This window comes from Capricornis sumatraensis, chromosome 22 (assembly GCF_032405125.1).
Source record: "Capricornis sumatraensis isolate serow.1 chromosome 22, serow.2, whole genome shotgun sequence".
Classification (NCBI taxonomy): Eukaryota; Metazoa; Chordata; class Mammalia; order Artiodactyla; family Bovidae; genus Capricornis; species Capricornis sumatraensis.
This window is the reverse complement of record NC_091090.1, coordinates 53,593,597-53,608,645: the sequence shown is the minus strand read 5'-3', so window position 1 is coordinate 53,608,645 and position 15,049 is coordinate 53,593,597. Positions and strand designations below refer to the sequence as shown.

The following is a 15,049-nucleotide window of genomic DNA, read 5'->3' as shown; positions in this document are numbered from 1 at the left end:
CCCCACCTCCCAGCCCATCCCTCCCCTCTAGGTTGTCACGGAGCACAGCAGCGCTCTCCTTCTTACACGTGGTGCTCTCTCGACTCGCCCCGGCCTCTCCCTCCCCCAGGGTCCGCGGGTCTGCCCTCTGTGTCTGCGTCTCCACTGCTGCCCTGCAAATAGGTTCGGCCAGACCATCTTTCTAGATTTCATATGTGTGTGTTGACATATACAAGATTTGTCTTTCTGACTTAGTCACTCTATAAAATAGGCTCGAGTTCCATCCACCTCATTAGGACCGACTCAAATGCATCCTTTTTTATAGCTGAGTAATATTCCATTGTATACATGTACCATAATTTCTGTATCTATTTATCCATCAATGGACATGTAGGTTGCTTCCATGTGTTAGCTACTGTAAAAAGTGTTGCAACAAACATCGTGGTACATGCCTCTCTTTCCATTATGGTTTTCTCAGGGTATATGCCCAGCAGTGGGATTGCTGGGTCATGTGGCGTTTCTCTCTCTGGCTTTTTAAGGACTCTCCGTACTGTTCTCCATAGTGGCTGTGTCAAGTCACATTCAGGGTTCCTTTGCTCCACATCCTCTCCAGCATTTACTGTTTGTAGGTTTTTTTAATGATGGCCATTCTGACGGGGGTGAAGTAACACCTCATGGTAGTTTTGACTTGCATTTCTCTAATAATGATCAGTGCTTAGAATCTTTCATGTATTTGCTTGCCATCTGTCTTCTTTGGAGAAATGTCTGTTTAGGTCTTCTAACCATTTTTTGATTGGGTTGTTTGGTATAAAGCTGCTTGTATGTTCTGGAGATTAATTCTTTGTCAGTTGTTTCACTTACAGTTATTTTCTCCCATTTTGAGGGTTGTTCTTTAATCTTGTTTATTGTTTCCTTTGCTGCAAAAGCTTTTAAGTCCCATTTGTTTGCTCTTGGTTTTATTTCCATTACTCTAGGAGGTGGGTCACAGAGGATCTTGCTATGATATATGTCAAAGAATGTACCTATGTTTTCCTCTAAGAGCTTTATAGTTTTTGGCCTTACATTTAAATCTTTAATCCAATTTGAGTTTATCTTTGTGTGTGGTGTTAGGAAGTGTTCTGGCTCCATTCTTTTACACGTAGCTGTCCAGTTTACCCAGCACCACTTATTGAAGAGGCTGTCTTTTCTCCATTGTATACTCTTGCCTCTTCTGTTAATGATAAGATGCCCATAGGTGCATGGGTCTATCTCTGGGCTTTCTATCTCATTCCATGGGTCTATATTTCTGGTTTTGTGCCAATACCATAGTTTGTTAATAACTGTAGCTTTGCAGTATAGAGAGAAGTCAGGAAGGTTGATTCCTCAGGTCCATTCTTCTTTTTCAAGGTTGCTTTGGCTATTCAGGGTCCTGTATGTTTCCATACAAACTGTGAAATTTTTTGTTTTACTCCTGTGAAAAATACCATTGGTAGTTTGATACGAATTGCACTGAATCTATAGATTACTTTGGGTAGTACAGGCAAAGAAGGAACCTACCTCAATATGATAAAGGCCATGTACAACAAACGCACAGCAAACATCATTCTCAGTGGTGAAAACCTGAAAGCATTTCTCCCGAGATCAGGAACAAGACAAGGGTGCCCACTCTTGCCACTATTATTCCACATAGTTTTGGAAGTCCTAGCCACAGCAATCAGAGAAGAAAAAGAAATAAAAGGAATCCAGATTGAATAAGAAGAAGGAAAACTCTATTTGCAGATGACATGATATTATACATAGAAAACCCTAAAGACTCCACCAGAGAATTAGTAGAACTAATCAATGAATATATCAAAGTCGCAGGATATAAAATTAACACACAGAAACCCCTTGCATTCCTATATACTAACAATAAAAAATCAGACAGAGAAGTTAAGGAAACAATCCCATCCACCACTGCAACAAAAAGAAGACAATCCCTAGGGATAAACCTACCTAACGAGACAAAAGACGGTATATAGAAAACTACGAGACACTGACAGAACAAACCAGAGACGGAGAGACACACCACGCCCTTGGATTGGAAGAGTCCCTGTTGTGAAAACGACTATACTACCCAAAGGAAAGCATCTTTTAAACACACAGGAAAAGCGGCTTTTAATCTAATCTGGGAGGAAACAGTCTGCAGCGCAAATTACGGGGCTGAGTGCATAACCACCCATCGTTTAACATGACCCCTGGAGGCTGGCGGCCGGCTTACACCGGCACTGTCGTCATCGAACGTAAAATGTGACCGTCAGCCGGCAGGAATTAAGTTATACAAAGACTGACCCTCTTCCCCACTTAAAAAAAAAAAAAGCTGACAAACACTTAACCAGCATCCCTCCCCACTGGCCCCTGTGACTCAGCGGTGGGTCCGCTGCTCAGATAAGGAAACTGTCTCACTTCTCTGAGCAGCCGGGTTTCCAGGGCAGGGAGCCTCCCGGCCCCTCGGAGCGCTGCAGGCCCCCTGCTAACTAGACACTCAGAGCTCAACAGGTTAGGGCCATGCCCCCAGACACAGGCCTCCCAAAAGTGAGTTATACTTTCACTGCAAGACAGCAAGAAAAAGAATCGAACATAGAGAAGGAAAAGCAGAAGCAGAAGGATGTGAAACTGGGAGGCGAGAGGCGGGAGGGCAGGGGGACGCTTGCCGGGCTTCGCAGCGCTGACCGCTGGCTCTGTGGAAAGGGACGGGTGCACAGCCCCCAGGGCCAGCCCAGGAGGGCCGCATTTGGCTTCCGGCTCTGTGGTTGCCATCTTCGTCTTGGGAACCACATGAACAAAAGGCCCTGCGTTTTCATCTTGCAAGTTAAGTGGCTGGTCGTGAGTAGAAGAAAGGTTTGCAGACCCACCCTGAGGGGCAGGGGTGGGGGCAACGCTGGGCCACACGTTCCAGTGCCTGTCCAGGGGCTTGCTCCAAGCCCCTCTGACCTGGAGCTAACAGCTGAGGCCATCTACACCTATTTCCAGAAAAAAAGCCTCAGGAAGCATGGTCCTGCCGATTCCATACCAAGCTTAAGGAGCCAGGTAGGTTACATCCTGAGTCTCCGGGAAGAAGACAACTTTGTCTGAAGCATTTAATGGTGAAAGCATCAATATTCATTTATTCTCCATTCATTGCCAAGAAGAGCCATCTCTCAGCAGCAGCAGCTAGTCCCTTTCACCCCAAAAAAGAGCAGCGACTCTTGTCTCCTGTTAGAAGCTCTGGAAGGGTCCCCCACCCCGGGTGACTGCACCCCGTGTTCCGAAACCTGCCTCCTCGGCCCTGAGTGGACATAAGAATTGCACCCAGGAATCCAGCGTTGGACGGAGGCCCACGCTGGCCATTGCCTGACCCAAGACCAGGTGAGCGACAGCCAGTCTTGAGGGGGTGGAGGGGAGCCAATTCCAGGAGAAGCTGACGTGGCTTCCAAAAGGCTGAAGGTGGTGGCAGGGCCCCTGAAACAGCCCCCTGCCCCACTTTCTGCTCTCAGATCCCACCCTGGGTTTCCTCAGCCATTTCTGCATTTTTCCAACCAATTTTTTCTCTGCTTTGTTAATCAACATCCTTGGAGATTTGTTTCATTTCTTGGAACCAGACGAGTCCTGAGACGACAGGGCGTGTCAGCACTTCATCTGTGCGAGTGAGGACCCAAGAGCCCACTGGTGGTATTCTAGGACAGCAACGATTTGTCATAGAGGAAACCCACTTCAACCAGCCCATAACCCTGCCCCCTTTCCCAGAAACACAGGCTTCTGAATGTCCAGCTCACTTGTCTGGGGCAGGTCAGCCCCTACATAGTCACCAGCAACGGGTAAACACTTGAGACAGGCAGAGATCGCAGGTCCGTGGACCACCAAGGTCAGATCAAGGCCTCCCACAGACAGAACCAGGAACACCACTCGAGGCGGGGTCTGGCCCTTTCCCCGCTTGCACCTGCCCTGAAGTCACCTCCCCTGATCTTCCTTGCAGTCAGGGCTCAGGTTACCCTCTGCCTCTGTTTAAAATTCCACTTTCTCTCCATCTGTTTCCACCCAGCACAGCCAACCAGGCTTCCAAACTCAGAACACTGTCTTCCATCGAAGGGCATGGACTTAGATTTCTGACCCAGGGCCTCAGTGGAGGCAAGGAAGCCTCCCCACTCTTCCACCCACCCACCAGGCAGCCAGAAAGCTCCTCTGCTTTGTCAGATTCCTGGGCCCTGTGGCCACAGACCTGCTCTGTTTTCACACGAGAACCACAAATACCAACCAGCCCCTTCAGGGGTCTTTCAGGCAAACTCCCCGGAGGTCCCTCTTGGCCGGCCCCCTCCGGCCCCCTGGACTGGGGCAGCCAGTCTGAAAGGAGCACCTGGCTCCCCGTGTCATCAGTTTCCTGGCGGAGGCGAGAGACGCGCTGGAACTGCCACAGAATCTACTGCCCGTCCAGGTGTGGTCTATCACCTCCTCCCCATCTAAGCATTTCTGACCTGACTTGTTCAGCCAGTCCTCACCCCACAGATGAGGAGGAAAGGAATCTAAGATTTCCAGGTGCCTCCCGGAGGGTGGGGGGGCTTGCTCCCATTCTGTCCCGTGGCAGCCTGGCGGGGCGGGCAGCCCTGAGCCCTCTCTACCCATGAAGGTCCTACAGATGAATGGGTCATAACCTCCCTGTCAACTAGAGACCAGCAGTCTTTTCACGACATGAGCTCAGGCGAGCTGATGTTCGCGGTGAGGACTCAGTGGGTGAAAGGCACACCTCTAGCGGGGAGAAGCGCAGACACACGGCCGGTCCTGGGGGCGCTGCGTGCAGACTGGGCGGATCTACAGGAGGAACAGGGGCCGGCAGGCCGACGGAGGAGGGAAGGGTTCCAGGAAACAGGCTCAGAAGCCAGAAGGAGCCAAGACCAGGGGAGCTGCCTGCCAGGTCTGCACGGCCCGCTACAGGAAGCCACAGTAACAGCCCCCAGCCACCCCGACCCTCAGGCAGCAGCAGGACCCCGCCTCGGATTGGCCGGTAGAGATGAAGATGAAGGGCAGGCTCCCCCCATCAGTCCCGTCCCCCAGATGGGGCCCCAGGCCGAGGCAGGCACACCCTCAGGGGGAATGGGTGAGAGAGTCTAACCCAGTGGCTCCAGCTCTGGACATGCCAATGACCTCCCGCCTCCTCCTCCCAGAACTGAACTTCAGACTTGTAGACAACACCACAGTCAGCCCAGGCCAGCCTTTCACCCATGTCGGGCTCTGGGCGTGGGTGAAGCTGGTTGAATGAACCCCACGCTAGCCGGTGGCTTCCCTTTTCAGGGCCCTCAACCTCGGGGAAATTTACTTAGCAGCCTCCCCTTTGGAGCCAGAGGGCAAGAGAAAATGCTGAAACTCTCCAAGGCCGGTGCTTCTCCTATCCGCAGCGCTGGGGCTGGGTCAGGCCCACATGTCCAAGGCCTGCTGTGGACCTGCTGGCCAGGGGGCTTCTCCACGGCTCCCCTTCAGGCCCCTCCTGGGGTCAGCAGCCTCCCTCCGGCAGGAAAAGCAGGCCCAGCCTCCCTGCCACCCGTCTGCGGGGCCCCAAGCAGGGTCGACCCCAGCCCCCATCTCGCCCCACAGGCCTTCCCTGGGCGCCTGCCTTTCCAGCCCCTCTCTCGGCCGGCTGAACTCATCTTGTGACTGTGAGTCACCCCGGCCTGTGCTCTGGGCCGCCCTGCAGACCCAGGCTCCCAAAGGCCCCAGGGCCCTTGCAGAAGCCACTTGCTTTCCAAGGGAAAGACCCACGCGCACTCACCCCCGCCCCTACCGCCCCGCCCCGCCTCTCAGCATCTCAGGCCTCAGTCTCAATGCGAGGCCAGTCTGCCTGGACCAGGCGCTCTGCTCTCGATCTCTCTCACTTCCCTTTCTTTCTGTGCACTCAGCTCAGTTTGTAATTAAAAAGTCATGACGATTAGTTAAGGTGCACCTCGCTCCTTAGTCTATCAGCTCGGTGGGACCTGCGCTATTTCCACCTTGCGCTGTATCCCCCGCACAGAGCACAACGCCTGGCCTGCGGAAGGGAGGACGGGTGTGGGGGAGGTTAGGGAAAAAAAGAGAGGAATGGCCCAGGGTCACACTCAGGTGCCTGCTGATTGCCCAACAACGGCTTCAAAGAAGAAAAATAAACCCAGGTGTGCAGTGTCTGCAGGTGTCCACGGGGCCAATGCTCTCACGGCGGCCAGCTCCCAGCCGCCAGCCCTGCATCCTGACCATGTGGTCCAGCCAGCTCCCAGCCAGGACGGACATTCAGGGTCCAGCGTGATTTTGTTGTTGTTCAGTCGATCAGCTGTGTCTGACTCTTTGGACTCTTTGACCCCATGAACTGCAGCACGCCAAGCTTCCCTGTCCTTCACCATCTCCCGGAGTTGGCTCACATTCATGTCCATTGAGTCCATGATGCTACCCATCCATCTCATCCTCTGTTCTTAAATGGCATCGACTTTGTTTTAAAATTACTTTATTTATTTTCATTGGAGGCTAATTACTTTGCAATTCTGTGGTGGTTTTTCCTACACGTCGACATGAATCAGCCGCGGGTGTACGTGTGTCCCCCATCCTGAACCCCCGTCCCACCTCTCTCCCCACCCCATAAATGACATCAACTGTTGACTCAATACTACCTGGGACTGAAGGCCAAGATGAACTGAGACTTGTAAGAAAACGCTGAAGACAAGAGGTTGTGCAGCTGATCCAGACAGAGAGGATGAAGGAGAGGTGAGGTCTGGGATGAGCACCGTCCCCCAGAAGATGGAAGAGCTGCTGAGTAACTGTAACTTCCAGTCTCCCCATCAGGGAGGACCAGGCCGGATTCTGAGCAGAGGAGCTTGTCATGAGCAAGTCAAAAACCTTCGAGAAAAGCTGCTATACCCGCTGACCTAACATTTGTTTTCCTTCCCAGTAATTTACCCTAATATAGCTCAAAAGAAGCAAATCTGACCCTACAACACCAAATCAAAAAAGCACTGAGATCATAAAAATATTAGAAGACAATGTTTTTTCCCTGATATTCCAGGATTATAGAAGCCCTAAGTCTAACACAAAACCCAGAAACCATGAGAAATTCATTTGACACGATCCGAACCAAAAGCCTGTGCGCGATGCAAACGCCATAAACAAAATCAAAAGACAAGCAACACACTGTGGGGAAAAAACGTCTACAAAACATCCCAACACTTAATTCACTTTACGGATAAGGCCCTTCTGTAAATCAGGACAAAAATAATGCCCCCTGCCCCCAAAGACACACACAAAAGGGATGTGAAGACGCAGTTCAAAGAAGAGGAAAGACAAGGCTCGAGGATTTTCAGAGATGTTTAACCTCCCTCCTAAGAAGAGAACGCAAATTGCAAGAAAGGTCACAGACAGTTTCTCCTTTAGAGGCAGGCCCCGGGTGGTGGTGGGGGTGGGGGGAACGGGCCTGGGGGAACGGGCCTCTCTCCTTGAGAACTGAGACAGGCCCCGGGGTGGGCTGGGGGACGGGCCTCCCAGCTAAGCAATGCAAGTGTGAACTGGCAATAAGATCTCTCTGGAGAGCACTTTGACAACATCTATCAAAATAAAAACACAGCCTCCACTTCTAAGTTTCACAGTGTGCAGAATTTCACTATATGTTACATAATAACCAAAAGGCCCCTCCGGAAGGTGACCTCTTCACTTGTTACACAGAAAACCAGTGAGGAGCCTCCAGGTACTGATGAACACCCTCCCCCCACACAAGGTGCTCAAGAAGCATGAAACAGTGCCTAGGATATGGTAAGGTTTAGGAGAGAAGATAGATATAAATGAAAATAGAATGTTTTTGGAAGAATACATAAACTGTAACCATGGTTGCTTCTGAAGAGGGAACTTAGAGGCAGAGATGGTGAGAAACCTTGCTTTTATTCTTTATGTTCGGTCCCATGTGGGTACATTTTTTTTTATTACGGTCAATTTCTTAAAACAAAACAAACACGCACAGAGATGTTCACTGCTGCGTTGCATACAGTGGCCAAACAAAACAACCACATCAGGATGACCTAAGCTGAGTCCTTTCTTAAACTGTTCCTATTGTGAGGACATTGCAATTATTTTCCATCCTAGTTGTACAGAGCCCCTTTAAAGAACTTCTAGTCTTGGGCCCCAGAAAAAGAAGTCAAGTTACTTCCTGGGATATTTAAACAACTCTCAGGTTACACAGGAGAAAAGCCAGCAATCTATGAGAATTCTTGGCAAACTGAAAAAAATATCAGAATGTGAGATAAACAAACATCTTAAATTTCACGTACAGGAAGAGAGGGAGCTTAGGAAGTGTTACTGACACTGACTTTAGGCAAAATTCTAAGGGTTGTTCAAGGAAGTGGAGAGCATTAGAAGCCAACAAGGGTTCACCCTGAACAACACAGGATTCATGCAAATTATCGAGAGGAGTGTTTTAAACTCAGCAGAGCTGTGTTAAGCATGACAATCTTCCTACGTGGCTGGGGATAAAAGGAAGGGCAGTCAAGAGCATGTGGAAGTTGAGGACCAACTTCATGGTCCACTCAAGGCTGGTGAGCCGACTTAAAACTCAAGACCACACAGTGTTAAGACTGGTCTTGGACGGCTCAACATTCTTAATCAAAGGCAGTAACACGTGAAAATGCTTTGAAGACTTTACAGGGCAGCACAAAAGTGGCATCAACCCATTATTTTGAAGGCACCACGAATCCTGAAACACCAGACACCAAGGCAAAGAACAGAAACTTACAAAAACAGAAATAAGGTAGAAATGAACAAAGATCCTAACAGGAGAGATCTAGCAACCCGAAACTAGCAAGCAGGCCACACGGGCACTGGCTTAGAAATCCCTGCCTGAACAGGATCTCATCGAGCTTTGGTGACCGTGGCCTCAAGGTGGACAGATGACGCGTCTACTGAAAGCCTTCACATGCTGACTATGAGCTTCGTGAGTGGAAGATTCTGATCAGAACAGATCAGGGTTGTATGCGCCTGCCGGCCATGTCCTGAGCGGTCTGCTTAAGAGACACGCAGGCCACGTGGAGCCATCAGAAGGGCAAATTCTGTTCCTTACGGAAGGACTGAAGGAGCTGGAAATTTCCTAGCCAGGAAAGAACCCAGCCCTTGTACGCTCAGATGTCTGAGCAGGTGTGATACGAAGGAAGAAGAATCGTTCGGCAGAGAATGCTGCGCAGACAGGCTTGAGATGATCCTTGTTGTCGCTGCCAAAAAGCACGTCTTTCTGTCGGAAGAGCAGCTGAGAAGTGGGCTGCTAGCTCTCGAGGGGCTCTCAGCGAGGGATGGCCCCGCTGGGGATGCCACCAGGAGGGGGTGCAGGTCTGTCCGCTCCAAGGCCCCTCCGAACTCTAACAGCCTGGAGCTCCTCCTGGCCTGGCAGTTTCACGTGTGTAGAGGCTATCCTAGCCTGTATAACCCAGTGGTCCCCAGCCTTTTTCACACCGGGGGCTGATTTTGTAGAAGACAATTTTCCACAGCCTGGGGCGAGGGGGATGGTTTGGGGATGATTCAAGTGCACTGCATTCACTGGGCCCTTTATTACTAATTTAGTGCTGCTACTGATCTGAGAGGAGGTACTGGTCTGTGGCACAGAGGTGGGGAGCCCCTGTAACAGAAAGGACAATATGTGATATGTATATATTAATGGTATATATCTATAACATACATTTAATATAATGTAATATATTCATTGGAAGGACTGATGCCGAAGCTCCAATACTTGGGCCACCTGATTCAAAGAGCCGATTCATTGGAACAGACCCTGATGCTGGGAAAGACTGCAGGCAGGAGGAGAAGGGGACGACAGAGGATGAGATGGTTGGATGGCATCACCAACTCGATGGACTTGAGTTTGAGCAAGCTCCGGGAGACAGTGAAGGACCGGGAAGCCTGGCGTGCTGCAGTCCATGGGGTTGCAAAGAGTCGGATGTGACCGAGCAACTGAACAACAACACCATTGTGTACAACAATATAAGGAAGAGCAAGGAGCCCCCTCCCCACCTAACACCCGGGGGGAGGACAGGGCCTCTGGGGCCGGGAGGGGCACACACATGCCAAGGGAAGCCAAATGACAGAAACCCAGCACGGGCTTCATTGAGTGGGAAGACCTTGGCACTCTGCTGGGGAGGAGGGCACCAGAGGGCACTCCTCAGACCCTGCACTTCCACTGACAGGAGAGGCTGCCAACTCTACCCCCAGGCAAGCCAGGCTTCCAGGCCCCCGACCCTGGAGCCGGCACCCACCCAGGATGCGCTCCACCTCCGTCCGTCTGATTCAGGATCCAGGGGGCACGGCCCGCAGAGGAGACGGCCGGCCTTAGCACTGCAGGAATGTGCTTAAAAGGCTCTTGAGAGCATCGGTTATGGAGCGGAACACCGTGGAAGGACAGACCTTTACTTAGATCCTACTTGTGCGTGAAAATCAATACGTCCTTTTTAGTCTTGGTCTTACAGGGAAATGTCTCTCTCCCTACTGTCCCCAAGTCTGCATCTCCTGGACCGCCCTGTCAGCTGCACGGAGCAGACACAACAGGCACCCCAAACCACGCTGCGCATACGTGAGCCCCTCGATCACTCGCCTGGAACACCTGTCCAGCTCTCCGAGGTGCCCGCAGAGCCTGCTTTCAAGGACAGTTGTAGTTGTCTCCTCCCACCATCCACAGCACCGCTACACTAACAGTTCTCTGTCCCACCTCCTGACTCCAAGCTGGCCTCCCCGTCACCCCGGGACAGACCACTCTGTACATGCCTCTGCTTTGATCTCCGTTATTCCTCCCCTTCTGTAGAAAGAGGCTCAAAGTATTTGACAGTGTTGCAAACCCTTACTTTCACAGACAAACAAACAGTGTTAAGATACTCAACGTTCTTCATTTTTCCTGCTGGTAAACAAAAGACAGATATTGACCTCCATGGATGAGAAACGGTCACAGAAACGCCCTGGCAGAGGATAGGCTGACGGGGGGCGGGGGGCTCAAGGTGAACAAGCTAGAAGCCTCTCCCTATTAACAGGTAATCCAACAGTTCCCAGAGGCCAGATCACTTCTCACCAGGCTGGTACAAGCCGAAGACAATGGTTATGATGATGTAAGAGTTTCATCTTACACATCCATGAGGCACAACTGTTTACTAACACACGTTTCAGGGAAAGAGAGAATACATGCCCATGGATTATTATAAACCATCAAATTTCAGTCTTGCATTTAAGCAAAGCATTTCAAACTCTGCCCAGAACTGCACGGAAGTGGGAGAAAGATCCACATTTACTTTGAAATGCAAATTAGTTGTTTAAGACACACAAGGAACAAAATATCACAAGTTGTTTGACACACGGGCATACGACCTCTCTGACATGTTAAGAAATCCAGACAATATGTAGATGTCTTGGGTGTTAATTTCCTAGCAGTGCCCATTCTCCATCTTTGTGCAGGCCACACATCTCTCGCAAACACTCTGTTCTGTCTCCCAGGATGCAGAACCTCGGCTAGAGGGGACCACTGGGCTGGAGCAAGTCCATGTTGAGCTGAGGCTGACCAGGATCTGATCTCAACGCCGGGACAAGAGGGCTGCTGTGTGAGAGCCGGGTTGTCCCGGAACAGCACAGACTCAGCACCCTTCCTATACTCCAGAGGTGTCTGCTTTCTCAGGAACACGGGGTGGCAAACTCCAACCGGAAGTAAATACCCTAGCCTCTGGGGAGGACTGAGCTTGGGGACAGGGAAAGGGAATTTCAGGAGCCGTTTCTTTCTCTGGCCCCCACTTGGGCTCTTCCCTCAGCTTCAGTCAGTTTCCAGAGCCAGCGGGGGATGGCTGCGGTCTGCCAGGAAGAACGCCTGGGCAGAGGGGCGATTCTGGTGGGCCTGGTTCTCTGGGGGAGACTCGGGGCAGCGGGCCGGCAAAGGGCTGAGCCCGGGGCCTGGCTCCAGCGGGCAGACCTTGAGAGAGGCGCATCCTTAGGGCCAGGTCCTTAGGGCCAGCCGCTCACAGATCAGCCTCTCGCCCTCCGTGGGCCATCCCTGCCCGAACGAAGCGACAGCTCCAGGGTGGGGGAGGGAAGCTCGCTCCCTCGCAGAGGGAGGGGCGCCCCTTGCGTGTGTGCCAGCGGGGACGAGAGTTGGGGTGCCCCTTGGAGTCCGGAGGCAGCGCCACCGCAGAGGGCTGCGGGAGTCCGGCAGCGCACCTCTGTCTGGGGGACGCAAGGAGGGCGAGCCCACGGGAGGCCGTGGACACGCGGGCGCGCACCGCCGCAGGACCCCCTCTGCAGAGCGCGCGGGGACCGCGGAGGGCAAGGCGCTCGCTCGGGAGGGGGACGAGGGGCCGGCGCGGTCGCTGCCCTTACCTTGCTGACCACGTTTTGCACCAGGCCTGTGCGGATGCCGTAGTCCCACGCGTGGCAGTCGCAGTTGGAGACGTTGTCCCCCTTGTCCGGGGGGGACGGTAGGGGCGGCGCCTCGCCCCCGTCCGCAGCGCTGCCGTTGCCGTTGCCGAGGGGGCCCGTTGTCCCCCAGGGGGCGGCGGGGAAGAGGGTGGTCGGGGGGCTGGTCCCGTTGGCCAGGTCGCCGCCGCCCCACCGGCCCGTGGCCGTGACCCCCGCCGACTCGGCGCCCTTGCCAGCCCCGCGGCACCAGAAGTTGGGCTGGTCCAGGAGGAAGGAGTCCGAGAACTGGCTGAAGCCGATGAACAGCGCGGGGATCCAGGTGAGCAGCACGAGGGTCTTCTGGTAGCCGCCGCCCAGGCCCCCGAGGAAGGGCAGCACCGACCCGTCGTAGTCCAGCAACAGGAGGCTCGGGTGCGGGCCGCCGGCGGCGTGCGGCGCGGGCAGCGGCTGGATGTCACCGCCGCCGCCGGGGCCCGCGCGTCCCCCGAGGGGCGCCGAGGCCGCCGCGTCCCCGGGCGGCAAGGCGCCGTTCTCCTCGGCCGCTGGCGGCAGCCTCCCGGGCCCGCCGCCCGCCGCCTCGCGCCGCCGGTCTATCGCCATGGCCCGGGCCCGCGGCGCCCGCAGAGGCGCATAGAGCGCGGCGGAGGCTCCCGCGGGGCCCCGGGCAGAGCGCGCGGGCCCGCCGCCGCCGCCGCCGAGCAGGGCCCGCCGCTCGCAGGGAAGATCAGCCGCCGCGCGCGTCACTGCGCCCCCATGGCCGGCCACCCGCGCCCCGGCTGCGGCCCCGGCGGGCGCCGGGCGGAGGGCGGGCAGAGGCCGCGGCCCTCAGCCGCCGCCGCTCATCGGCTCAGCGGCCCGGGCGCCGGCGGCCGAGCCCGCCGCTCTCCGCGGCTCCGCGCGCGGCGCGCTCGAGGAGGAGGAGCGGCGCGGTGGCGGGGTCGGCCGGCGGAGCTCTGCGGGGCGCGGCGCGCGGCGCGGGCGGCTCGGCGATCCCCGCGCGCCCGGGATGTATTTATCCGACCCCGGCGCCTCCCGGAAGCCGCGAGCCCGCTGCCAGCCTGCCGCGCCGGCCGCGCTCCCCGGCTCGGCTCCCCGGCTTCCCCCCGCCTCCCGCGCCCCGGCCCGCCCCCTCTCCCCCCGCGCGGTGGAGGTAACGCGGCACCTGCTGCGCCCGCTCCTGCGCGCGAGCGCCCCCGCCGGCCCGCCGCCGCCGCCGCGGGAGGGGCGGGGACTCGGGCTCCCGGCCGCCGGCGAGGAGATCCCCGCCCGGCTCAGCGCGGCGCCCGGCAGGGCGAGGGGGCGGCGCGCGCGGCCGCGGGCGCGTGGGGTTGGGGGCTCGGAGGGGGCGGCGCGCGCCGGGCGGGTGATCGGGTGGTCCTCGGGCTCGGCCCCGCCGGGCGCCAGCTGTCGGTGACCTCCATCCGTTTCCCAAGTGCCCGCCACCAGCTAACCTGCACCCCACGCCCGGCCCCGAGCCCAAGGGTCGCCAGCGTCCGGGAGCAACCCACCCCCGGCGGTGTTTCGAGGTGCCGACACGAGTGGAGTGGGCGCGTTTGCCCATTTCAGGTCGTGGGTCTTCCGCAGCGTCAGGTCCCCCGAGACCGACCGCAGCACCCACTCCCGAGTCGCCATTTCTCACCCTACTCCCAAAGGAATGCTGTCTAAACACGATGCCGGATATATTGCCAGCCTGGAGTTATATGTCAATATCAACACCGGATCGAGAAGGTGCTGGCGTCCCCCACCCCCTCCCCGAGGTGCACTCCGATCCTGGCGGAGCTCACGGGGCACCGCGGGGTCGGCCTCCCCTCCCCTCCCGCACTCCCGGGCCGCTGGTGTCGCCAGCGCGGTACACAGAACACCGCCCTGCGGCAAAAGGCCGCATTCGCACATTTCCTCCTGCACCCGGCTTGCCCAATGATACAGACCCTTGACTTGACATTCTGGGAAGTTTATTAATGAGTGTCTCAAATAGAGTAGTCGATTTCCACCCTTGTTTGGGGATGGGGGGAGTGGAAGAAATGCTTTTGCTTTCCAAAAGCAGCTGTGCTTACAGAACGCACTCTTGGATTTCCATTATCTGCTTACATCTTTAACCTGGGGGTCCTCTTTGTTATGGGCAATACGTACTTACTATATAAAATACTAGCACGCCTGGAGAGAGAGAGAGAGAATTCTTTAAAGGCTTCCAGGGGCTTGGGGGCAGGGAGCTCGTGGAGTCTCCTGTGAGCCTGAGAAGGGGAGATTAGATAAGCAAGGGGCCCGCAGGAAATGCCAGACCTCGGAGAAATGGGTCTCAAACCCTGCACGTATCTAAACACTAAGCACTTCGTTACTGTTCAGTGTTTCCATCAAGACGGAACCTGGCAGTGTCGGCTTTCAGATACACCCGGTCACTCAGTCCTCTGGAGACCCCCAAGAGGCAGGTTCTCAAGATGAAGCTGCAGGCTTAGGTGAATACCAGGCCAGGCAGAGCCAGACATCTAGCTTGGAACCAGATCTTCTGACTTTACACTCCGGGGTTTCCTCCATTTCAACAGGCAGGGTAAACAACAAAACCTCAACAAAGCAAACAGAAAGAAAATCAAGAAAAAAAAAATAGTAGGAAAGACTTTTATAAGATGTTTGTCACTATGCATGGGGTGGCAAAGAGTCAGACACGACTGAACTGAACTGATTTTTAAGTGGGAGAATCCCTGGC

The 15,049-nt window shown here is 54.9% G+C and overlaps 1 protein-coding gene across 4 annotated transcripts in view; it reads right to left on the bottom strand.

Moving 5' to 3' along the window:
- SLC22A23 (solute carrier family 22 member 23) overlaps window positions 1–12,948 on the bottom strand; it is a 127,507-nt gene extending 114,559 nt beyond the window's left edge. For all 4 annotated transcript variants that reach the window (XR_011146530.1, XM_068994079.1, XM_068994080.1 and 1 more), the window contains exon 1: window positions 12,310–12,948. Coding sequence is in view for 3 of the 4 variants with exons in the window: in XM_068994079.1 (XP_068850180.1) it covers window positions 12,310–12,948 (639 nt within the window). In the remaining variant the exon portion in view is untranslated. The remainder of the gene's footprint in view (window positions 1–12,309) is intronic.
- Between the last annotated feature and the right edge of the window lie 2,101 nt (window positions 12,949–15,049).